General features: G+C 40.2%; 1 protein-coding gene and 1 long non-coding RNA gene across 3 annotated transcripts in view; both read right to left on the bottom strand.

Annotated features, from left to right (window-relative positions):
- Positions 1-277: 277 nt before the first annotated feature.
- Positions 278-9402, bottom strand: LOC110989547 (uncharacterized). Of its 2 annotated transcripts, none has more exons than XR_015425032.1 (5): positions 9090-9402; positions 7379-7457; positions 6433-6511; positions 4899-5025; positions 278-3479 (listed from the first exon to the last, which is right to left on the bottom strand). It is a non-coding gene; the product is annotated as an uncharacterized LOC110989547 (long non-coding RNA). The 2 variants fall into 2 exon arrangements; XR_002599643.2 differs by having other exon boundaries at positions 9116-9397.
- A 2525-nt stretch (positions 9403-11927) lies between these two features.
- Positions 11928-24734, bottom strand: part of LOC110989538 (uncharacterized) — a 38446-nt gene continuing 25639 nt past the window's right edge. Inside the window, exon 5 of the mRNA XM_022254001.2 lies at positions 11928-15177. Within this exon, the coding sequence (XP_022109693.2) occupies positions 13375-15171 (1797 nt within the window). The 5' untranslated portion in view covers positions 15172-15177 and the 3' untranslated portion in view covers positions 11928-13374. The remainder of the gene's footprint in view (positions 15178-24734) is intronic.

The raw sequence follows: 24734 nt of genomic DNA, 5'->3' as shown, positions 1-24734 counted from the left end.
GAAGGACATAGCTTCTTAATGTTCCACCTTGCTATTGCATTTATTGTAGCCCTTATAAGATTGAGACTAAAAGGCTCCAAGAGGGAACTCTATATAAGGAGCTTGGAAATTGTTTAATACTGGCAGGGCTTCCATGTAGGTTGAGGCTGTAATGTAAAATGTAAAGATGGAAACAGATGTACCTTAATCTCTGGCAGTGTAAAATGGTCCAGATTAGGAAAAGGGTTAAGTGGCACAGTACTACAGTTTGACAAATAGATATACAAGTACAAACAAGTTGTTCTGCTATTTAAATAAAATTTATTTCTCTTGCAAAAAGACATTAACTGGTTATAGCAATAAATGGTGATTGTTTTACATATACACAAAGCATTTTTGCAAGGTACTATTTTCAAATGAAGTAAATTTCATGTCAGTGCCAAAAGGTCCTTCGAAAGCACTTTAGCGAAAAAAATTGTTTTAGACATTATGTGGGAAACAGAATTGGTCAAAATTTAAACATGTTGGCTGCAAAAAAACTAGTTTTATGACTAAATCAAATATTTCTTTCATGCACAGAGTAAGGCCCTTAGAGTGTTTTCAAAAATTATATTGCAATTATGACCTTTCAACACTGAGCCAACAATTTGCGACTTGCAGTTTTGTGATAACTTTAAGTGAAAGACCTTTTTCTAATGCTCTGGCAATGTGAATGTACAGCTTGGAAAATACAAAATGCACATAGAATTTTGTCCAAGGAAAAACTTATAAAGATGAACAAAGAAATTGACTGGAGCAGGATTTGAACCTGGGAACACCGTACCAGTGCTCTACCAACAGAGCTATCCAGCCCTATGTTGGTGGGTTCTTCACATTTAAGGATATCTCTGTTTGTTAGACGAACTTGTTAAAAGTGAGGTTCAGGACAGTCACTGGGTTGACTCAACAGTGCTGGTATTTTGGCTGCCTGAATGGGAACACCATTTAATTTTTAATTTGCAATAGTTACAAGCTTTAAGTAGTATCAAAGTGTCCAGAGTCTTTCCAAATAGGAATAATTTGCAAATTTTGAAGTACATGTATAGCATCTTGATAGGTAAACATGAATGTTTTTAAATGTGCATTAATATGAATCAATACGTTACAATGAAAAAAAAAAACAAATTAAAGGCGAACAATAAGTCTTTCTTCAAAAGCAAACTGACCAATTGTCTATTCAGTTTACAGAGTACCTCTTAAGTCATAAACAATTTGGATGTAAGTACAGTACAATGTTACTATACTAAATTCGGTACACGGAACATGTCTCTTCGCTCCCAACTTTTCTGCGCACTTTTACTAAACATCACAAATTTGCTTTAAATTACAGAAAAAAAATTAGGACAGATGACAGCGACTTAAAAGTTAAGATGTCAATAAACTCCGAAATTGGAACAGCTGTGTTATGAGCCCATAGCAAAACAAGCAGCCACACAAGAGAATCTATTTTACACAAACAGGAACACTCACATACAATGTATATGTAACAACTGACATGTCAACATAGGAAATTGCACCCTCTTTAGCCAGGACCCCCCCCTCCCATTTTATGGAAATCAGAAGATTTGGTTATTTTTGGCCTATGAAAATAAGACGATTGGAACAGTACCAATTAAATCGCAATATTTGGGGAGTTATGCAGTATGCTACACAGAGCATTGTGTATGGACCCTGTCCTGTTCATTATAGCAGCAGTGTACTGTATATCAATATACACTACTCAAAAAATTAAAGGATCAGACATTTCAGCCAGGTGTGCACCTCATTGACTTGGCTTATTGTACACTGAAGCTCATGTTCATGCTTGGCTGAGCACCATTGAATGTGAGACAATGTAATTGATTAGTCGTGTTTCAGAGCCCAATTAGCTGGAAAGGTTAAAGAGCATTGGGTGATGTGTATTGCTCAGGTATTGCACAGCTTCAAAACGGCTACCTTTTATTCTCTTTGCACATAAATTAACGATGGGATGACTCTGAGGCAAGGCGGTAAGAAACTGGGAGTGTCTTAGAGAGTTGGGGGGGGTACAATGAAACAAATGAGACTGGCCAGTACCATACAACCTATTGTGGTAAACTGATGTACATGTACGTGTCTCACTTTAGGACATTTGAGAAGTGACCGACTGAAATATTGGACCTCTTACCATTTTGTATTCAGGTTCTGGGAAACTTGGAATCTTTTTTTTCTTACGTCCCAACAACCGTTACTAATTGATTTTTGTATCAATCATCATTCATCAAAGAGGGCGTGAATTTTTGACCAGGAGGAAAATTTGACCAACTGCATTCAAAAACTACACAGCTGGTCAAATTTCTTGCTTTTCTTATGTGATCGAATACCCCCACCTTTAACCTATAAGGCATCATCAGAAATTGCATTACTTTACTGAAGAAAAGGATCTCAACAGTTACATGTAATTTTTTCATGCTGAGATACATCTTCAAAGTGCTTCATTTGTGTGATTCAGAATCACTGAAAGTCCCCTCAAATTACCAGAATATGCTCATAAACGGTGCCCCAACATTACCGCGATATTATTCTAACTCATAAGCAGCGCCCTCACATTACCGCGATATCGTTCTGACTCATAAACAGCGCCCTCACATAACCGCGACATTATTCAGATTCATAAACAGCGCCCTCACATTGCCGCGATATCTTTCTAACTCATAAACAGCGCCCTCACATTGCCGCGATATCGTTGACTCATAAACAGCGCCCTCACATAACCGCGACATCATTCAGATTCATAAACAGCGCCCTCACATTGCCGCAATATCTTTCTAACTCATAAACAGCGCCCTCACATTGCCGCGATATCGGTGTAATTCATAAACAGCGCCCTCACATTGCCGCAATATCGTTCTGACTCATAAACAGCGCCCTCACATTTTTAATACATCATTTTCAGGGCCATAAAGGACCTGAACAAGGTGCTTACCAAAGTTTTCTTTCAGTGTTGTGAGACTTCAGTACTCTGTAGTGGAAGTTTCTTATTTTGCTGACAGGAAATAGCCAAATTTAATGATGCTCATTTTTTGCAATGTGAACACCATTTGTTTAAAATATTATTGACTAATTATGATCTTTTGATCCTTTGAGTAGTGTACAAATGCAGATAGACTTGCTCCATCACTTAAAGGTGGAAGCAAGGAACTGCATCTGTGAGAAGATTAAGTCCTTTCCTTGCCTTTTTGTGAATCAATACCTAAGATTCTGATGAAGAGCCCTCATGCAATCTTGGAAACTGTTCCTCCTCAGTGATGGAGGCAAGGACTGGCATCTATCCGAGTTACTTTCCTCTCCTTGACCTTCTCATGAATCATCATTGTGAAGTCCCATAGGATCTTGTCCTCAATTTTCCTTCTCTCCAGGTTGAAGGAGGCGAGGGCACTCTTCTCATCAGCATCAGGGTCTGCTTTTTCTGGGGCACACCCACAGCTTTCATTTGAGGAGGTCTGGGGAAAAAATTAATCAGAAAAGGAACTAAGCTGCAGCAGAAATTGAAATATTTTGTCAAAAATTATAGGATCGTGGTACGCTCTTTATTTATAACAAAAACTGTTAGCGTCTACTGCTTTTCATCTATTTTCATGAACTATGACAAGAGGATTCTTCGACACAGCTGACCCATTACTTCTGGAAGCATTTGTCATTTGTTAAAAATATTTTTCCAGACACCCCTTTACGGTTTAGTGAATCAAAAAGTGACATTTTTAAACACTTACAATTGTCTTCCACTTTTCCTAACAAGTGGAGGCGCTGTTTTATAATGTCAATCAGGGAGGACAACAAATCTAAAATATCTATGGACCAACTGCTCCTCTACAGAAATTGACTGATCCCGAAAGTATAGGCAGAAACATTTCAAAAGTGTGCACAAGTCAAACACAGTTGGAAACACAGTTCTCAGTGCAATATCAGATAAAACTTGAGAAAATGTTAAATTTGCTTTTCAAAATTTTTTCAAACAAAACAAGAGGGATGTCAGGAATTTATCTGAATTTCACATAATGTGCACCTTGGCTTTTACTAATGGCTTGTAATATTGGGCAATATTATAAGGAAGAAAAATTGAACTGTGACAGGTTAGAACTTTATTACAAAGACCAACAGGGCCAAATAATGTTTGATGGACAGTTGCCACAGTTGCCCCCAATCCATCTTCTTTGATGTAAAGCAGTGCTGCACGGCAAATCATGAAGCCCCAGGAGACAAGGCAGCCATTTGCCCATGGTTATTAAAAATGGAGACTTTCCCTAAATTATGCCCCTGCTGTTGTCGGTCTAAAGGTATTAGATGATTAAATGCTTCATTTCATGAGTTTTACTATAAAAATTATGAACTCCAAATTGTTCCTTGAACATGTTGAACATGTCTCAGGAAATGTGGACCATTCATCAAGGGTAATTTTTCGTGAAACAGCAATGAAGGAAAAGGAACTTTAGGTCAGGAAAATATGAACAATTCCAGTATAGTGGGTGCATTCAACTACACATGTAGCTTGCCCCGATTACAAGGGTTTAACCTCATCCCTATCGTCTTGCTTGGTTGACACAATGCAAACAGCCATCCCTTGGTTAGGGTTGCCCTAGAACCTAGCCACAACCACCGAATTTCTTTTTTTGGGGGGGTCAAGGACAAACTTGATTCTAAGGGCCAATTTCTTTTTCAATTTTTAAAGTTGTTTTAGGGGTTAGGCTACATTTCTACTTTTCAAAAGAAGGGAAATTGAACAGACCAAAAAGATCCTTTCATTTTTTGAAACGAAACCAATTTTTACTCCTTTTTGGTCATGACCCCAATTGGCCCTTCCTTCCTTTCCTGGATTCATCCTTGCAGAAAGCCAGCAATGATATGAAACACAGGACTCTAACCTGTGCTACTCATGACGTAACCTGCCTCTTCACTTTGGAGATTTCATCAGTCAACCCACTCGCACCATGTAGGTACATGTAGGCAGCTGTGGCAGTACATTCACCTGGCAATGAGGCATTCCCAACTCTAAACACAGGGAAAAATCACAAAAAACAAGAAACGGTCACATAAGGTTTTTCAGTCACACTGTAATAATAAATTTTTCCCCAAATGAGCCAAACATCCACGTTTCAACCCATCATCACATAGACTCTTTTTATGGGTGGCTATTAAATCCATAAAACCATACAGTGCTGGGGAGTGCAGGGGGTAACAGGCTGGGTGGGGTCAGGGCCCAATTTCATGGGGCTGCTTAACACTGTCATAATAAATAAAAATTGTGCTAACTTTGGCAGAAAAATGTGCTAACCTTGAGTACTATTTTATGGCAGTGCTCGGGGTGGTTGTGCTAACACTTGTGTGCGGATAGAGATTTCTGTTGTTACATCACTAAGTTTAAGCAAATCTTTCCTCCAAGGTTAGGATGCATTTGGCTGTATTTACTGTTTACGTTATGCAAGAAATACGGCAATACGCAGAGCCTCTGTAAGCGTGAAACCGCGTGCTAAGCAGCGCCAAGAAATTGGGCCCTGATTGTTACAAGCAAGGTTCCCACGAAATCTGAAAATAAAATTCAGCGACCTTTCCTGCACTTTCCAAAACTACAATAGGACAATTTCCACGGCATTTAATGCCACTCTGCACAGAAAATTTGTTTGGTATAATAAATGGAAAGACTGCCACAGTACTATCCATAACCACAATCAAAATCACCTTTGTACGATCTTGATTTCCATGACTTTTCCTCAAACTAATTTCCCGTGAGTTTCCCATGGCTTTCTGGGACAACTTTTTCCCAGGATTTTCAATGACTATCATTTGCAGTTATCTAAAAGTTATCCAAAATTGTAGTTGAAAAGCACCTCGGTCTAGACAGAGGACTAAATTCTGTGAGAAACTATTCTTTCTGGTGAATGGTTATCATGACGAAACAATGATTTCAAGCAGGTGCCTTCTCAAATTTTTGGCAAGTCACCATTAGAAATGCATGCAAGCGTTGACACGATGCACAGACACTAGCAGTTTCTATAATTCATCAGTTCAGGGGGGTGACAAGGTGTAGCTGCATTCGACTGAATATGAGAATGTTTCCAAGATGCTGAATTCAGGCACAATTTAATACATGACTCAGCAACTTTTGATCTGAAATCTAAGTCCTAGAATAGGTTTCTCTGAATAGCATTCACTATTGAGCTGAAACTTCATCTTCATCAGGTTCGTTCTTGTGTTCCCTTCTTTAGACTTTGAGTAATTTTGTTGCTTCAAAGGAAACTAATCCACAAAAGACAAATGGTGGACTGTATCTTTAAACAAATTGTTGCAACAACCAAAATCATGACTATTATTGTCACAAAACAAGAGATGGCTACTCTACTGGGGCAGTGATGCCAGAAGATAAGCTCACAGGCAGGGGACCAACCACACTGTTATCACCTTACTCTATAAGGCCAGTGATGCCAGAAGATGAGCCCAGGGAGCAGGGAACCAACCACGCTGCTATCACCTTTAACACCTGGTAAAAATACAGTAACAAAAAGGGAGCAGTTATGTCTGTATGCATTGTAATAAATGTACTTTTGTTTGAGCATGTCCCCAGCAGAGTTGTGGGTTTTAAGGCGTGTGGCTGAAGTAAGATGATTCAAGCCACGAGTGAGTGGCTTCAGTCATTTGGCACAGACTTTTGTAATTCAGTCAGCCTTAGCCGGCTAATTCGGAAAAGGTCCATCTTCAGCCAGTTGAACAAACAACAGGAGGTACCCAGTGACTGCTTTCTCAACTTAACAAATTGTGAAAAGTCTGGCTGTGTGAGTGGAAATTTCTTGAAGAACCTCTGAATTTTAACCAAGAGAGCTGGGGAAAGGGGATAGGGAATTTACCCTCATGTTTCCAATATTATAGAGGTGCATATTTTCCAGAAGCCCTCTGGAGTTTTTTGAATAACTCTTTTGGGTCATTCTGACAAAGTACACTTTACATGTGCCTTCACCGTCTGTGCTATGGCTAACATCAGAATCATCTTCATCATTTTCTGTGAGGCCAAACTTGTCGGAGCTTACAAAGTGTAGAATGTTTATTTAAGCAGCAAGACGTACATATAAGGACAGCATAGAAAGATGGTGGTTCCTGGAAACCTTTCCGAATCCTAAAAAATCCTCCCCAGAATGATACATTTTTCCAAAATTCTACGGACACATTAAGTCCCATTTGAATTCAAAGAGGCTGGGGTGAGCTCTACCTTGGTGGATTTTGAAGGATCTGGGAAGGTTGGCATTCAGACACATGCAATTGTACGGGGGAAAATGAGTAAACTTGCAGGAATGAAGTTCACTTTCTCAATCCAGCTTGTCATTGAATAACCTGGTGCTGGGAAGGAACTTACTCAGGTTCTGTGCTATCCACTGATGCTGCCCACTCATTGGCCACTCCTTGCTCCATTATCCTCTCTTAATGACTTCATCCTACAATACAAACAAACAAACAAACAAAAACAATGCATCCCTTCAGCTGTTACTGTTGTCACAGCAACATCCTTCATTTATTGTTGAAGCCCCCTAACCATGCTAACTGTGCGCCTCCTAACTTTGGCGCAGTTTGATTTTTTTTGCCTCCAGTGCCTTGCTAGAGCAACATTTTTACCTCAAATTTTAAAGTAAGTGGAATTTCATCAAAGTCCCACTTATCTAATTCAAAACTCCTGATTTTACTCATCCACTACAACTTTCCAATAAAATTTTTATTTTGGCTCAATTTTCCATTTTTTTCCTTCAGTGAAAAATGAACTAACTTCTAATCCTGCCCAAAATTTAAAATAATTTTCCAACAAACCTTTGTTTAAGTGTATTTAAATTGAGGTAATAATAGAAATTATTATGTTTACAGAACTTCTCAAAATGTTTATGTGGGGTTTTGGCAATTTTTTTCAAGGGCGTCACATGAGGGAACACCAACACTCAAGATGCAATGGCACAATTTCTTGATATCCTTGATGTTAGTCGAGATGTAGGCCTACATGTACAGAAAGAAATCAATTACTGATGCACCTAATATTTCCCTACAGACACAGTGACCTAACATTATTAGTATAACCGGTAGGTACTACCAGCCACCTCAAAGCAATAAAAAAGTGTCCTAACGGGCCAAAATTAGTAGTGAAAATGTTGCTGTATTCAATTAGGAAACACTTGAACATTTCAGACCAGTGTGTAAGGTTTCTTCCTCCATGGTTCATTTGTGCAAAGGGTGTCAAGCCCAATCCATATTACATCATCATTTATTTTCATTTATTTATTTATCTGATCATCCAACAGCTCATTTACTAATTTAGCGCCAATTACAGGATGATAATGAGTGACGAAGACAATGAAGAAATGTTCAGTTTTAGAGGTGGGAAGAAAAGCCTGGATAAGTGTACATCATCATACATCATGGAATTCTTTCTGAAATGTACATGTAGGTCTATCTGCCTTGAGCAGAAGCACCCCGTCATTGGTTGAAAAGAGCCACGTCATGCATGTTGGCTGGGAGAGTTCATTTACTGGTAGTGACGCAACTGTGATGCGTGTACTTCATAGTCTCCTGTGATGCAGTTCCCACCAAAGGAGCCTCCATTGCTAGCAAAATTGTGCCCTCTCATGGTCCCACCCTGGTCTCAAATATGTACCTGTACATAACCCTAGGGCCTAACTGAAGAGACCGAAAGTGCCGTCCAATCTGGGCTAGGTGAGGGGCCCAGGCTGAGACTAACAACATGACTGATGGAGAAAAGATATTCCCAATGTTCAGGAGGTTTACCCCAAGAACTGTGGGGGTATGCCTAGTGGTAGGATGATCTAAAGTCACTAATCTGTGTGATTTGCGGCCATGTTGGTTTTATAGCTCCCTGGATTTTTAGGGGTTACGCCAGGGGTTGCGTTGCTATCAGGCTATCTGTTTTTGAATCCAGCCTTTAAATATTGAGTATCATAACCGGTGACACAAATTTAACCTTTCAATCAGATTTCCCCGTAAGAGCAACCGTAAGATACACACATGTATAGCTCTTGAAAACTGTGTAATTAACGCCAGTTTTTAGACTGTAAGACCAATCTTACTTTGAAAAATGGGAGGGTTTACTCACGTATATTACACTCTCTCCGCAACAATCGCATTGTACAGCTAGCTACAACTGTGTGCGTCACACGCTCAGTGCACATGCGCAGGCCAATGGCCAATTTAGCAAGGTTAGTTTGTCCAAAAATCAAGGAGGCAGAGTCTACTGAGTGGAGCGTGAGGGTGGAATCTTGTTATTATCGCATGAGTGACCTTTGACGTGTCTGAGCCGTGTGACTGGAGTGCTACTATCACCCCCCCTCCCTGTGCCAGCTGTGACTGGTTGAACACCGCCACCTCCAAAAATAGTCGAAATGACATGCATGTGCGGAACTGGCCCTTGGCTGTCGCTGCATGTGCACTGTGATGATGCACACAAAAAGTACGGCGCAATCATTGGGAAGAACACGGAAGAATGAGGAAACCCTCCGTGTTTTGGGTGTAAAAACCTCCTTTAGCAGTGCGTACCTCAAGCTTAATGGTTGCTCTCATTCTCAAGGGAAAATTTGATTGTCACTTATCTATCTCCAGAACTGAAGGGTTTCACGTCCACCCCGCGGACGTAAAAAAATGTATAAAATTTATTTAAAAAGTATAAAATTTGCATGATTCCGTGCAAATTCTTTTGTATTTGGACAATTAGCCTACCATACCGAGGAGCGTTCCAAACCTTGTCCAAAGTCCTGTTTTCCCATTGTGCGCATGCATGCGGCACCACAGACATATAAACGCGCATAGACCACCAGTCTTGCGCGGTAACATAAAGTTAAAAATCAGGGAGGGGGGCTTTGGCCAAGTCTTGGTAGCCAAGTTCTCATTGTTTGAAGCTGAGTCCAGAAGGTCAATTATTATAGACTACGTTCAAGTCTGAGTCTTTGAAAATCCACCGATCTGACAACTTAACACAGAAGTTACTAGTGTACCAGGTGTATGATTGCCTGGTTTTTGTCTAATTATTCCATCCAAATAAGTTTGTCAACTGAACTTAATTCAAGTACATGTACTTGTATATGCAGAACCCATTGCACGGAAATTGACCAACATGTGGTTTGCGAGCATGAAATCTCCCTTTGACCCTCTGTATGGCCCTCCATAGACCTGACCATAGCCAGTTGATCCAAATACCTTTACTTCATAGATTCAATATTATAATTCGGTTTTGGTGGGTTTTCTCTCATACGCGTATAATGTAAAACTACAGTCACTTTGTTTCGCCACGTCAGCTCCTGCAACTTCGAAGTTGAATAATGGAATTTTCCTTTTTTTTGTTCTTGGATAAGTTTAATTTCGTAAGTGTTCTTTATTCTCTTTCAATGATAATAAATGAATGATTTGGAAATTGTTGTATGAGAATTTAATTATACCTTGCCACAAGTAATTCGATTTAAACTGTGCATAGCTTTAACCATTGCTTATTAAGTTTAGTTTAGATCAGTTTAGCGATTAGATGATAATCTTCTTTTACCTAGGTCGAACCATCAACATCATCATCAATATTGTCATAATTATCGTCAGATATCGCCATCGTCGTATAGACAATGATCGTCACCCTTTTTAGTTGAGATACATGCAGAATAAATGATGGTGATATGTGTGTATTTTACTGATGCATTTGACATTTGACTGACATTTGCCACTGCCGAAACTCTCAATTCGGCAGTGGCAATGTCTCTTTGAACTTTACCGTCACATCAGGAACCAAGTTCTTCATTGACTTTGGTGTCAGGCTTAACAGGCTATGTATACAGTATGTTTGTATGTTTATAAATAAAGTGTACATGCAATGTTAGATTTCTGGAAATACTTATATGCCAAAGTTTGTCAAGTTGACTAGAAAGACTGGGATTTTGCCTTCTCGTCTACGGTAATTAAGTGCCTGCCGTTCCCAAATTACAAGGCCAGGCATCTCATGCACGTCAGTTGGCCTACCTGTGCAAATAAAATGTATATGTAATGTTAGAATTCTGGAAATACTTATATGCCAAAGTTTGTCAAGCCGGCAGGAAAGACTGAGATTTTGCCTTCGTATCTATCGTAATAAATGATGCATCTAAGTGTCTGGCCTTCCTAAATTACAAGGTCAGGCATCTCATGCACATGTCAGTTGGCCTACATATGTAAATAAAGTGCACATGCAATGTTAGAATTCTGGAAATACATGTACTTTAATACAGGTATGCTAAAGCGTGTTGAAACTAGCTTGAAATATTTTTATTCATGCTGCAGCCAAGTGCCCGTCTTCAAAAAGCTGCAAAACGGACGTTCAGAGATAATTGTATTTGGAAATGATCTCTACATGTATTTGCACACAAAAAAATCCAGATCGAAAAATGACTGATTTTCCTGTTTGTTTCGCTTCTTGAGCACAGCGACGACATATGCAAATTGCACATATTTAAAAAGGAGTGTTGCTGCAGTTGTTCTCCATTTTCCTTTCAAAATAAAGTTAAACGAAAGTGACAGTTTTCGCACGCAGTATTTGGCTTTCTATAATGGGACGGGTACTACCGCGATTCCTGCGCTCTCTCGCAGATCTGCCTGCCAGCTTGCCCAGTTGAATGCATTCATTACCAGTCATATAGGTGCAGTGGGTTGTCGGCTTTTTAATTGCATGGAAATTATGGGTAGTTCATTTCATTCCCCAAATATGGCAATAACATAAGCCTGGCCCGGCAGAAAAGCGAAAGAAACGGGTCTTCGAAAAAAAAAACATTTCATCGTTATTGGTCTTTACTAGTCAAAATGTTAACGCAAAGCGATTGTAATTCCTCTGGCAGTGTGGAGTTTTTAGACACTCACGTTTGGCCAAACACAAAGAACGACAAGTGACGAGACATCCCTTGCTTTCATGGGAATTTATTCTGCACAAATGACATACGAATAAAGCAAGATCATTGACTGATGATGAGCTGGTGTAGACATAATGTAGGCATTTGGAGTGTTACTTAAATACAATAAAAAAAGTTGGCGTTGTGTTCAATGTGAAAAGAATTGGGGAAAAGGGCCTTTCCAAAGAATGAACTGAATCCAACTTCTTCGTACTTTATCACAGAGGGCGGTTATAGCATAAAATGGTTTCCACTTCACTATAATGCCTGAAAATATGTCCAGGGTGCTGAGAGGAGGGCAATGTTGGACTTTTGTTACCCTAGAGGTTTAAAATTCGCAAATTCGAATTTCACAGATTTTCACTTTACTTTTCGTAATTGGTAATGTCCAAAACGGTGGCGCAGCCATTAGCAAAGTAACACAGTGTGATCATTCTTGCTTTCTCCTGCATGTAGAAGGCGTGCTTTTTCATGCTTCACTCTTCAATTTTCCCCAAGATGATAACCGGTATAGGACTATGCCGAATATCCGAATACTGAAATATTCGATCGAACTGAGGGCGAAATATTCGAATAGTCAATTATTCGAAATGACTCAGCCTCAAACCGGTATAGCCTCTTCGTTCAAAAGGGCCGACATTGGAAAAATTAGATTCTGTAAATAATCCACACAAGCTCCTTTGTTTTATAACCAATCCATGGTCTTGTAAATGAATGCTCACTTCAACAGCACTAACCAAGATTGTAAGCGCAAACATGGATTTTTAGAGAACGTTGCAGCTTTCAAGAAGATGCGAGCAGGAACGATCAGTTTGTTTGGTTATCCTCCAGAAGAGTGCAGTTTCCAAACAGAGAGCTAGTTCTTGCAATTATCTCTTCAAATTTACGGGTATTTTTATTTGTGTACAAATTACTGAGGATATTAAAAACATGGATTGTTATAGATGCCATAACACATGCTTGCCATAAAAAGTGTAATATTCTACCACTGTCTCCCACAAACAGTGTTTTTAGACAAGAAGAATGAGTGGATTTCCAATGTCAAACAATGTTGCCTTCAAGACACATTTGCTGCTTGCTGTGACTGCAGTGTATATGCTGTATCATTGGGACCTTGAAGTCTCATTTCTACAATGAAGAATACCACTGACCCAGTTTGGGGCACTTCACAAGAAATCTGTGTACACAGTTTCGCTACTTTTATCCAGAAACACAAATTGTATCCACGTGAGATTCCTGCGACTGTTCTGGTTCGCTCAACAAACTTATCATTACCGACTTGGTGAGGCAAATTGAAATCCCTCCACGTCGACATTTTACCGCTGTACTTAGCCGATGTAATCAAACGTTGCGCTGAAAACAACTTTCTCCGGTATCTCAATAATGCAGTTTTATTAAAACAATTCAGTTTTGGCATGCGCTGACAACTTCCGAGAATGCTGACAGATATGAATGGTTACTACGACAAACACTTTGAAGTCTCCGCACCGGTCCGTTCCAAGTCCCTGACCTTGCAGTAGAGTTTGACAACGTAGCACAGCGTGCTCAACGCGATGATGGCGAACGATATACCCACGATGATCTCAATTGCCAGAGGCGAAACATAATTCGTGCAGATCAACCTGAAGATATCCGACTCCTTGATCATAAATACAGAGAAGTTTGCGAATGACGGGGGCGAGGAGCAGGTAATGCCTGTGTAAGAGGTCACGCCCATAGCGTCCGTGTACTGCATCCAGGTGTGCCGCTTGCTGTCCGGGAACATCGCCTCTCGGATCCATCGCATCTGGCAGTCGCAGTGCCAGGGATTGTCGTCAAGTTTGACGGCCACCAGATTGGGCAAGTCGAATGTCTCCTCCATCACCGTCCTAATACGATTGTCGTTCAGAAAGATTCCCTTTAAGTTGTTAGAGCCCCGAAAAGCCCCTGGTGAGATGTACTCTATCAAATTGCCACTCAAGGCTAAATTTGATAGACTGGACATGTTGCAGAACTGATTGGATACCCGTATCAGGCGGTTCATCCGTAGGTCCAAGATGTCCAGAGATTCCAGCGGTCTCAGAATGGCTCTGGTCAGTCTGTCAATTCTGTTCTTCATCAGAAATAAGTCCCAAAGATGTTCCAAGCCAACGAAGCTCCCGTTGTTGAGTCTGCGTATTCTGTTATTGCTGAGGTCTAAGGTTCTCAAGTAAGTTCCAATGAAGGTTCCAGGAGGCAGCTCCCGGATCTGATTAACCGAAAGGTCCAGGTCTAAGATGCTATAGGAGTTGAAAAAGGCTCCTCGTCTGAGTGCAGCTATCCGGTTGTTATTCAACTTCAAAATTCCCAGTTCGCCCAGCATGCTGAAACAAGCCTCTGGAATGGCTGTAATGGAGTTTAGACTGAGGTCCAGGTACTTAAGGAATGGAAACAACAGAAAGTCTTCACAAGGGATATCGAGCAGGTCGTTTCCGCTCACCACGAGACGTTCCAAGTTTGGTAAAAAGAAGTCAGTACCGGTGGCTGTCAACAGATTAGCGGCAGCCGTAGGGTGGCCCTGCTCCAGCATGGACCCAAGTTCTAGCACCCACGTATTGGGCACGCTACTCAGCCAGCCCATTGACACCATCTGGATTTGATTGTGCGTTAGGTGCAACTCTTCCAGCTTGGACAAGTTGCCGAAGATCTCACCAGAGAGGGTCTGGATGGAATTGTCCGAGAGGTAGAGAATGGCCAACTCGTGCAACTTGCTAAACACACCGTTGGGCAGGAAGCTGAGAGAATTACTGCCGAGGTCCAGGACCTCCAGCTGAGTCAGGTTGGCGAAGTCGTGCACGTGGAGAGACCGAAGGTGATTATTGTGCACGATAAGTTCTTTCAGTGAAGACGCTCCCGAGACCGCAGTAGGGATGCCGGTCAAGTGATTGGAGCTCAAGTCCAGCCGCTTAAGCCTAGGTACATTAACCAGGGCGTCGTCCACCATATACTGGATGCTATTTTCTGTTAAATTCAGCTTTCTCAATGAGCTAATGGGAACTGGTGATAGCCTCCCCATGTATGTGAAATTCTGCCGGTGAAGTTCAAGTGTTTTGGTGTCGCGCGGAAGATCCAGTGGAACCGCTGTGAAAAGATTCCTCACACACGAAACAGTCTTCGTCCTCCTCTCACAGTGACAGTAATTGGGGCATCGGTAGGGTAGGAAACCGACCGCCATTGTCAGATGTATCACCGTGAACAAGAGAAGCGCTTCCCTCTGCATTCGCAACGAAGGCCTCATTCTTCCCTGAAATTTAAAAGAGCAAAACAGTAATGTATGAATCACTGAAGGCAATTACGACTTTCATTTTAAAGTTAAAAATTGTAACTGACACGAAAGGATCTTGAACACGACGTCAACTCCTTTGCTGGCGCTTGCAATGCATTATGACAGAGGTAAACGCTGAGTATTGGTGGCAATGAAAGTACGTGTGGGAAGTCGTACTTGGAAAATGGTAAATAATGTTTCCTTCTTTCTGTTAAGTAGGCAAGGGTTACACTGTAAAAAGGTTGGTTAATTTTTGGGTTGATATTTTGCCCAATGTTGGTAAAAATATCAACTTAGCAACCTTTGGGCAAATTCTTCCCAATATTTGGTCAATGTTTGACCGACAGGGACGGAAGATTGACCAACAATGTGGTAGCTTTATCCAAGGTTGGGCAAATAACAAATACCCAACACTGTTTTGACCGACTTTTTTTTTACCATGTAAGGCCTGTGCACGAGTCTTATGACTCCTGCGCAGGCCTTATAGCCCTTACGGACTTATAAATCACACGCCTTGTAACTCAAATAAATGACAGTCAGCCTAATGTTCGACTGAAAACTGAACGAGTCATTATCTTGGAGGGGGGCTTACCAAGGCACCCCTTGGCCGGAGGCTTCCCAAGGCACCCATTCCCTTAGGCGAACCAATGGCTTTATATGCCTGCGACTAAAGGCGCCTCTCCATGTGTACGTCAACACTTACGTAAAGCTTTGCATATCTGCCAAAATCGCTCCCGGAGCGATTTTGACGACCTCACACAACGTACACGTGTGTTTTGTTGATGGAATCGCTTTTTTATGTACGTGAAAGTGAAACGCATGAACGCATCGCGTACGCGACGCAGCCAAAAACGTACATATAGAAAGGCGCCTTAAGATAGTGTTTAGGCCTTCCAAACGTAAGGAAATTTCGAGGGAAACGGAATATTGTTCATTCATCGTCCTATTCTAAAATTGAAGTACCCAAAGAAAACACCTATACAAAAGGCCTTCAGGGGAAACTTTTTTTTAATTTTTTATAAATTAAAAGAAAAAATAACACTGCAAATACCGTACATATAAAGGTTAGCCACTGTGGAAGCCACAACATCTCGCATGCATTTTATACTCATTTGATACTGGCTGAAGCAAACACAATCACCCTGCTTGCCTACAAGCAGGAAAAAGCAACCGGACATGCGTCGATTCAGAACGCTTATGGCGTGTGGTGTATGCTTTCCCTTATGTGTTATTTTCAAGGAGTATTATTGTTTACAACAAACGCACGTCAACGCATCTATTGAAGCGTACACGTCGACGAAGGTGTGCTCATAGCACAGTGAATAAGAATTGCAATTTTGAAAGAAAAATCGATGGAAAGAACAGCCTGGCTGACGCTTATACATGTACTCCGCAATGTGGACAGAAAAGAGTGGAATTCTTCAGTCAATTCAAATCAGTTGAAAATCTACGTTCGCCTATATAGACGTCTGATGCGGGATTCACGATTCGTAATACTACCCTGAGAAATCATGAGAAAATCGTAATGTGGTTATTACGTATGGAAGCATTCATTAATTGGGTGGCTTAGAGTCCCGAGTTCAGATTTTTAGTCAAAATACCATTGCATTAGCACACTTGAGGTGGAGGGGGCTTCCCCTATAACTGTGAAAGCGTGGATTAATTATACCAATTGTTTCATGTCCGCTCAGAACCAATCTTCGGAGATTTTAAGTGGTGTGAAATCAAACACATTTGCCTGATGCGCATGTGCAGGTATTTGAATTTCATTGATGTTTGTGCAATCCGGACTAAAAAATATATGCTAAATCTACATGTCGTGTCACTCTTTGCAGCCCAAAAGCAAAGGCTTCTGAGATGAGGGCAGACAACCACCAAAATATTGCTCTTTCCACTGAAGCATTTGGCTCACCTGACAACTATCGTTAATACGTTTAGGCTTCTTTAGAAAAATGCAATGCTACAAGGATGCTGGTAGTATATTATGATATCCACAAGCACAATATGCAACAACGTGAGCTGCACTTTGTCTTAGTCCTATGATGGGCTCAAAGGGAAAATTGTTTGCCTCTTGTATAAAACTTATTCAAATTCAGTAAAAAGATCGTTTTATTTAGGGGGTCGTTTTACTTTTGTGTATAGCCTACACAACAAAGACTGTTCTCTTTCGTCTTGTTATGACAGTGCCTTCAGTGCATTGAATACATTCAAGGCACTGACGTTATTTCGAGCGTCTCTTTCACTAAACCGCTCAAAGGATATGTTTCATTTATTTACATTAGAACAGCAGTGAAAATCAGAGAACATGCTTGCGACGCACACCAAGAAGGAGAACCGAACAAGATCGTGGAATTGAAAAGATTTCAGGAATTTCCCTAAATTTAGTCGGACAGGTCTCACATTAATATGACCACAGATGTATAGATCCACGAGACTTAAAGTCCCATGGCAAAAGGCTTGCCAGGGACAAAGTTTTATCCGGAGATATCAAAGGATGATTGCCAAAGACTAGTAGGAAATTCATTTGAACCTCAGGCTACTGTGTTGTGCAAGGTATTACTCTAAGCGCCTGAACTTCACCCAGGAAGACCGCAGATTCCTTATCAATTCACAGGTGCCCCTATATCAGCGGGTACTCGAAGATATTTATGCAAACGAAGTCTGCAAGCGGGTAGAAGTGACAGCAGCTGTAACGTAGAGTGTGCTAATCTTGCGACTTTCAGCGTGTTTTATTCGCGTAAGAGGTTTTGGGCCCGGAATACTGACATAATTATAATTATCTTCCCACTAAATCCTTTGAAAGTGAGAGCCTTAGGGAATTCATTATCAATTTGAAATGAATTGACTCAACTTGATTTTATTATCTATGTTTTTTTGTTTCTTTTTAACCAAATGTAGCTTGTGGTTAGGGTCTGTCACCAAATACAATTTCCTCTATAACCGGGACGGCACACAATAATTTCTAACACCCTTTTTGCCTTGTTCTTTTCATCAGATTTTAAGTCAACCTTCAGAGAAAGTCTGACAGCAAAAATACGGTTCTGCGTGTTTTAATAACAGTTTCAGGGTTTGGGGACCTGGGTCATGCACAAATGGATTTTTCGTAAATTATTGAAATGTTTAATATACAAATAATGAATATTTCACATTTGTGCAGTGGTAAGAATAATTTCTTGGGGTGACAGATTGCATGTTTTATTGCTCAACGTGAATAGAACATTCAACGCCTGAATAAAGCATTTGTAAACTTTCAATACGGGTCGCCGTTTTACTTTGATTGTCCACTCTCTGTGTTTGACAATCTCTTTGATATTAGGCCTGTTAGTTTCACACAGATATGGATCAGTGATCCTAAAGCTGGTTCGCACCATCGATTATGCAGGTTTTGGTGTCAGTAAACCGTAATGATGGATTACAGATCGTGATCTGGATCCGTTTGAAACAAACACGGCCACAGTTTGGCATTCAAACAGCACATGCCCCACAGTGCAGCGCGTGCTTTGTTCCCGAATCACCTAGCTTTTTCGAAATACCAGATTAGCTCATTATGGAAGCATAACCATGCATTATTAAAGAGTTCCGAATTTCCACATTTGACAGACGACAAAATGTCACTGGTATTTCGTGTGTATGGGTGTCGCCCAAACTTTAGTGTTAATTGTGTTAAGAGCCGTCATTTTGAACCAGGAAGTACAAACGAATGGAATACACACGCGTGTCGGTTCACGCGCTGGTTCTTACGCTAATTTCCTTTTGCGCGTGACATGTTCACTTCGGTACTAAAAGCTGCGACTGTCCGTATCGTGTGTCTCTGCACATTACAACGGTATAATTTCGCTGAGCTCGATTTGTTGTTCGTGGATCGGCCGCTCGAACGCCGGTAACAAACAACCGGTAATTGCTGGTTGGTGAAAGTGGAAAGCAACATGCGACATGGCGGCGACCATGTACGTTATTCGATAGTTAATGTTTGGATGGCCTAAATTCTTTTCTGTTTAAATAGGAACATTCATTTCTGTGTTATGGAAAATAATTAATGTTAATTTTGGAAAATTCAACGGTACCTGTTTAATAGAATGAATAATTCACTGACATGTGTATAACAATCTACCAATAAGATGACGTGGATTTATGCGGGTATGGTATGAGTAAAAAATGAATAGTGGTGGCTCTTGTCATTGAGATACTGGGGCTCATTTCCCTGCGGATTAATATCAGTGTTCATCCGAGTAGGTTCAACGAAATGCACGGACTATCTTGCGATGAAGTGCTGTTATAAAGCCTAACACCTTCCACTATTGTTTCCGCCCTTATGAAAAGAAAAAAAAACTACCGTATTTCGAAGCAAGCTGTGATACTTCTGAATAAACGGCATTTAACGTGATATTTCCAAACACGATTAAGCTACTGTGATAATCTGATGGCCTGTACATCATCACACCAAATCACCACACAAAAAAATTGTTCGAAAATATTGAATAACTGTAGAGCTCAAAGTGGCAGATAAATGTCCTGTGCGTTTCTGTTAGACATATGAGGGTATAGGGAATAAGCGAAATCACTGGGGCTTTGTGGCCAGAGTTACGGCACACGTCACCTAATGCCCTTGTGCAAAATCACTTTCCTCAATTAGATAGGGTGACCAGTTGCCTACACAATTATTTTCTTCATAATAGATTTTCCCAAATCTTATAACTTGTAAGCAAAACAGCACTCCGTAATCTATATTTAAACGAAGTCTTCATTGAAGCTGTAGAGTGCGAGACTTCAAAATGTAATCATTTTTATGCAATCTTCTTCCCTGGCGCGTTGAGTACAGGAACGTGAGTAAATTTCAGGAACTTACAGACGAGTGAAACCGTCAGTACATCTATGCATTACTACCAGTACGAGGCCGTCAAAGAAAAATATTACGGTTATTGGCTTTTTCGCAACCTTTGCGAAAAAGTCTATCTTTCGTTCAGATTTTTTTTTGTTGGCTGGGGTTCTTCTTTTTGATACCAAAGCCCAGAGACTTTGCACACGATTTTTCTTTGCAGCACTTTTGCCATTAATCTTTGTTGCACATAATTCAAAGTTGGCATAGGCATAGTCCTTTATTGCATAGATGTATGCCAAAGAGTGACGTCACGATGACGTCATCATGTGTCATGTGATGTCATCGCAAAGTTGTATATTTCAAAGCCCTATGTCTACAGACTGGTAAGTCCGATTGGGGTGAAACTTGGTATGTGGTTATATCGGGATGTGATATAGATGAAAATTGAGGAGATGTCATTATACGATTTTATACATAAATTTGAATTTTTTAAGGGTTTCGCCCTATTTTACTAACGCAATATGATAAATTCAAAATTGTATTAGGTTTGTGAGGCAATAGGTATATGCACGAAAAATGGAAAAATGCGTGACGTCATGATGACGTCATAAAACACAAACACTCTGGGGAAGGTCTAATCGTCATGAAACTTGGTGGATAGGTAGATGATAGTACCAGTACATTTTTTATATTATTTTTAACAATGACAATATAATAATCAATAAAATCAAAAAAAATTAAAAGTAAATTAAAATTTGCGTCAAACTGAAAATGTACAAAAGAGACTAGATTCATCTTGTTATAAATTATTAACAACAAAGAAAGAAGTATCGTTGAAATCTAATTCCAATTGTACTCCTAAAAGTATCAAATTATAACCTTTTAAAATATCATTATAGGGCCTATAGGCAAAAAAGCCGCTTACATTGTCCGTGGACAATCGGCCTATCTAGTTTAATCTTGACACTGTGCTTCAAAAACTGCCCAGTCATAGACCCCAAGTTGGCAAAGCAAAATAGTGACGAAGCGACAACCGTCGGGGGGGGGGCTCTACCCGCTCCTGATGATGGAGCACGAATCAATGTCTGGCTCGATCTGTTCCCACAGGACAGGGAGATTTGAGCTCTTCACGTACGGCAGTGCAGGGAACAGATATATCTTGATTGTTGTGTCATGGAACGCCACGACGGCAATGACGCGTTGTTGACGAGCTGAGGAAGGCAGAGGGGGAGCGCACTTGGGAACGCTGACTGGACGGCCGTTCCGTGATGAAGCTGAAGCTTCGATGCCACAAGCATTATATGCCTTAACCGATGCCGACAAATTGCGTAATATGTGAGGTTTTTATCCGACATGTCTTTGCCTTCTTTTCACTGAAAATGTGAATTATAGCTGATGACCAATATTTTGTAACAGAAATTACCCTTTACTTTATTGCCTCTTGTACTAAATGCAACAAAAAGCCAAACTACTCAGGCAAAGACAAAATTGTCTTGGATACAAGCTATTATGTGTTTGTTAAAAGCATGGAAGGTCTAATACATGTGCATGCTCCATGTTTGTCTTCTCTTGTATGATTATCATGTCAGAGACACACAACGCTCCTGTTATTAAAGACTCTTTCTGCATAAACTGCCCTTCTGAGTTAAGCTGCAGCCAACGAAAGAAAGCACAGTTAGCAGTCTTTTTGTTTACTCATATACGACGCTCTTTTTCATCCGACTTTCATTCATTAAGTAGCATTTGTGCACAGCTGTTCAAGCAGCATGCAGATTGTATAAATTTCAAAATTTCTCTCGTAAACATGTCTAAGGGGACATGGATTAACTGGATTTTGTTGGTAACATCTGATGAACTTTGGTGCAATTGGTATTTGCATGATTTTTACATTCTGGATTATCTCTCTTTTTGTTGTGATGACGTTCAATCAAATTTACGATTTCCTCGCGTCACTGGTTGGTAAACTGCCTAGTCGACTTCTACGTATTTAGAAAAAGGGCGTTGACAACTTGCATACAAGTACGCACACCTAAAATTTAAAAAATACGTTCGACAAGCAAGAGAATGGGTTGCGCCCTGGTTATCCCTGTCTCAAGTTTGCCGCCAGATTTGTCGGTGAAATATTTGTCGTCCCTTTACACGAAACGATCTTAACAATTCGGTGTAAACCAACAACCAATAAAGATTATTGGCGCGAAGCCATTTCACCGTCAGAATAAATTAGCTCTCATGTAAAACTTGAAGTACTTTTTGTAACGCGTATTGCAGTGCTCTGCTGTGGGGTGCTTTGCTCTCTGCGCTAAACCAGATTCAGAACCAAGCACAATGTTTCTAAACTATCCCAAGCATGAAACAGCAGCAGAATGCTAAAATATAGTTGATTTCAGTTCATCTACGAAAAGCAACGAAAAAGTATTCTTTTCCCTTGGAAAGACATGGTCTTTCGTATGAGATGGTCTGAGGTTCTGTCCTTTGGGATATGAATATGCAACTATAATGCAGACTTTTTCTCCTTCCTTTTTATTTAAAATGAAATAGATGTCGATTTTGCAGGACACAAAAACACCACGGTGTATTTGCACAAGGGTATGAGTTCAGTGCCGTGCGGATGCGTCATTCCCCAGAAATTCGAGTAAAAACAAATTTGAGTGTGTGTAAGAGGCATTACACCGTCTGTTGGGATTAGACCCAAGTAGTACTGCCGGCCCTCCTGCTTCAGTTTATGTTGAATGCAAGGTGAAGTCAAAACTCAGCTACAACAAAAGTACTAAACACGTGCAACAACCAAAGACTGTGCATATCTGCACCTCGAGTATATCATCAAGGCTGCACGTAAATGCCACATATTTTGCACCCTTTATTGATTGGGGTGTTTTCCTGATTGTCATATGGCGCCATTATTTTCAATTGGACGTATTTTGAAAACGACAAAAGCATGTGGATGCTTTCCCCAAGAAGTCAAAAACGTCAACAACAAAATCAAAAACCTGCGTTAAATCAAAGAAAAGTAACATCAAGTTTATAATCATATCCATGAAATATATCTGAAATAGATTTCATCGATAAATCATGATTATAAATTTAGAAAAAAAATTGTGACATAATATCCACATAAACATATTTTATGAAAATGAACCGCGTACTATTTCTAATCTATGCGAGCAATTTGATATGGGATTTTCTATTTTCATTGAAAAACTTACAAGCCAATTTTTAACGGCACACAATCGTTCTTCAATAAGGTAATCATGTCATAATCGATTTATTTGTCTTGATCGTGAAACATAGCACCTGTCACGCCTCATAATGTCACGCCTCGCGAAGCGGCGATGCTACCACTTCCGTATTTTCTGAAACAGGAGGCTACGTACATGTACATCCCTCTACATCAAGCATTTTTGTCAGGTAAAATTATTAAGTGGATCGGAAACAACATCGTGTACTGCTCTAAATTCCCCTTTACCTGTCTACGTGGACAAACCCCTTCTGCGAGCCTTTGCGCAAGAGTTTGGCCATTCCTTTATTGATCGTTGGACAAAACATGTGTTCCTATTAACGATTTATTCCCCTCAGCTGATTTAGGCTTAATACACAAAATACCCACAATCCTGTTACAAGAGCGTAAAACTAAAGGAATAGGCGCCATACAGGGTGGCCCTGAAGTTTTATACAGGGAAATGAGCCCGCAAATATGGAATTTTCTGTTTACAATAAGCAAAAACAGCTGCTCCTCAAAAAGTAGAACAAGTAAGGGCTAGGTATTCTTAAAGTGTAGCTGCAATACAATTTTTTTTCTCAATAAAAACTTCCAGAATGAGCGTTTGTGTCCCCAGTTAACCTTGTTTTCAATTTCTGTCACACTATTTTCAAGGGTGTTTTGCTGCCTCTTTGATTTTTAGGCTAATGAGAGTTTTCATCTTCAAAAACCAAAACTGTGAGGTCATCTCGGGAAGAGAACCTTAATGCTGCATTGGCGTGTGCACAAAAAAGTGCTAAATTGTGCGAAATTTTGCTGGCCTACATTTTATTTTTCTTTATAGTGATTATTGTCGAGTATAGGTACAAATAACAATTACGCAACCTTTTTTTCAGAAATGTTTTCAGCTGTCCAGAATGGGGCATTTTTAAGGTTTAAAACTGGTGCACTTCCCTATGAATTTCACTTAAAATTGATGTAAAATAATTTCCATACGTTAAAAAACAGTGTAACTTAAAGAAAAGGTGTTTCTAGGAAAATTCATTGATGATACCCTTTAAAAACTACTATGGTTTATTTCATGATACCACTATATTTAACACAAACCGCTGCAAGCATTGTGGTAAGTATTGTACGGAGGCACTGCTCTGTCAGAACACAAAAATGTGCTTTCGACCATTTTAAAGAACCCCTAGGGAATGTCTGGTAAAAATTCCTTAATCTGTTTACATTAAGTTAATTATGACACTGGCTTGAGGTTTCGTCTTTCCGTTTCCTTCACAGAGTGGCATAAATGTATTTACAAGGAATCAACATAACAAATAAAATTGCATTTTAAATCATGCCACTGGACGACGTGTATCCCTTGGCTAGCTCAAGGGTGGATCCAAGATTTTTGCTGGGTGAGTGGTCGGGGTTGAGAAGTTTTTGTTGATACAGGGGGATTGCTGCATGCAGTTCTTGCCTTTGGAGAAAAACCATTTACTTTCATTGTTCTGTCCTCGAACTGGACACGCAAAA

Source organism: Acanthaster planci, linkage group LG04, assembly GCF_054643075.1.
Source record: "Acanthaster planci isolate LZ-2023a linkage group LG04, COTS_SCS, whole genome shotgun sequence".
NCBI classification, from domain to species: domain Eukaryota; kingdom Metazoa; phylum Echinodermata; class Asteroidea; order Valvatida; family Acanthasteridae; genus Acanthaster; species Acanthaster planci.
This window is presented reverse-complemented; position numbering and strand designations above follow the sequence as displayed.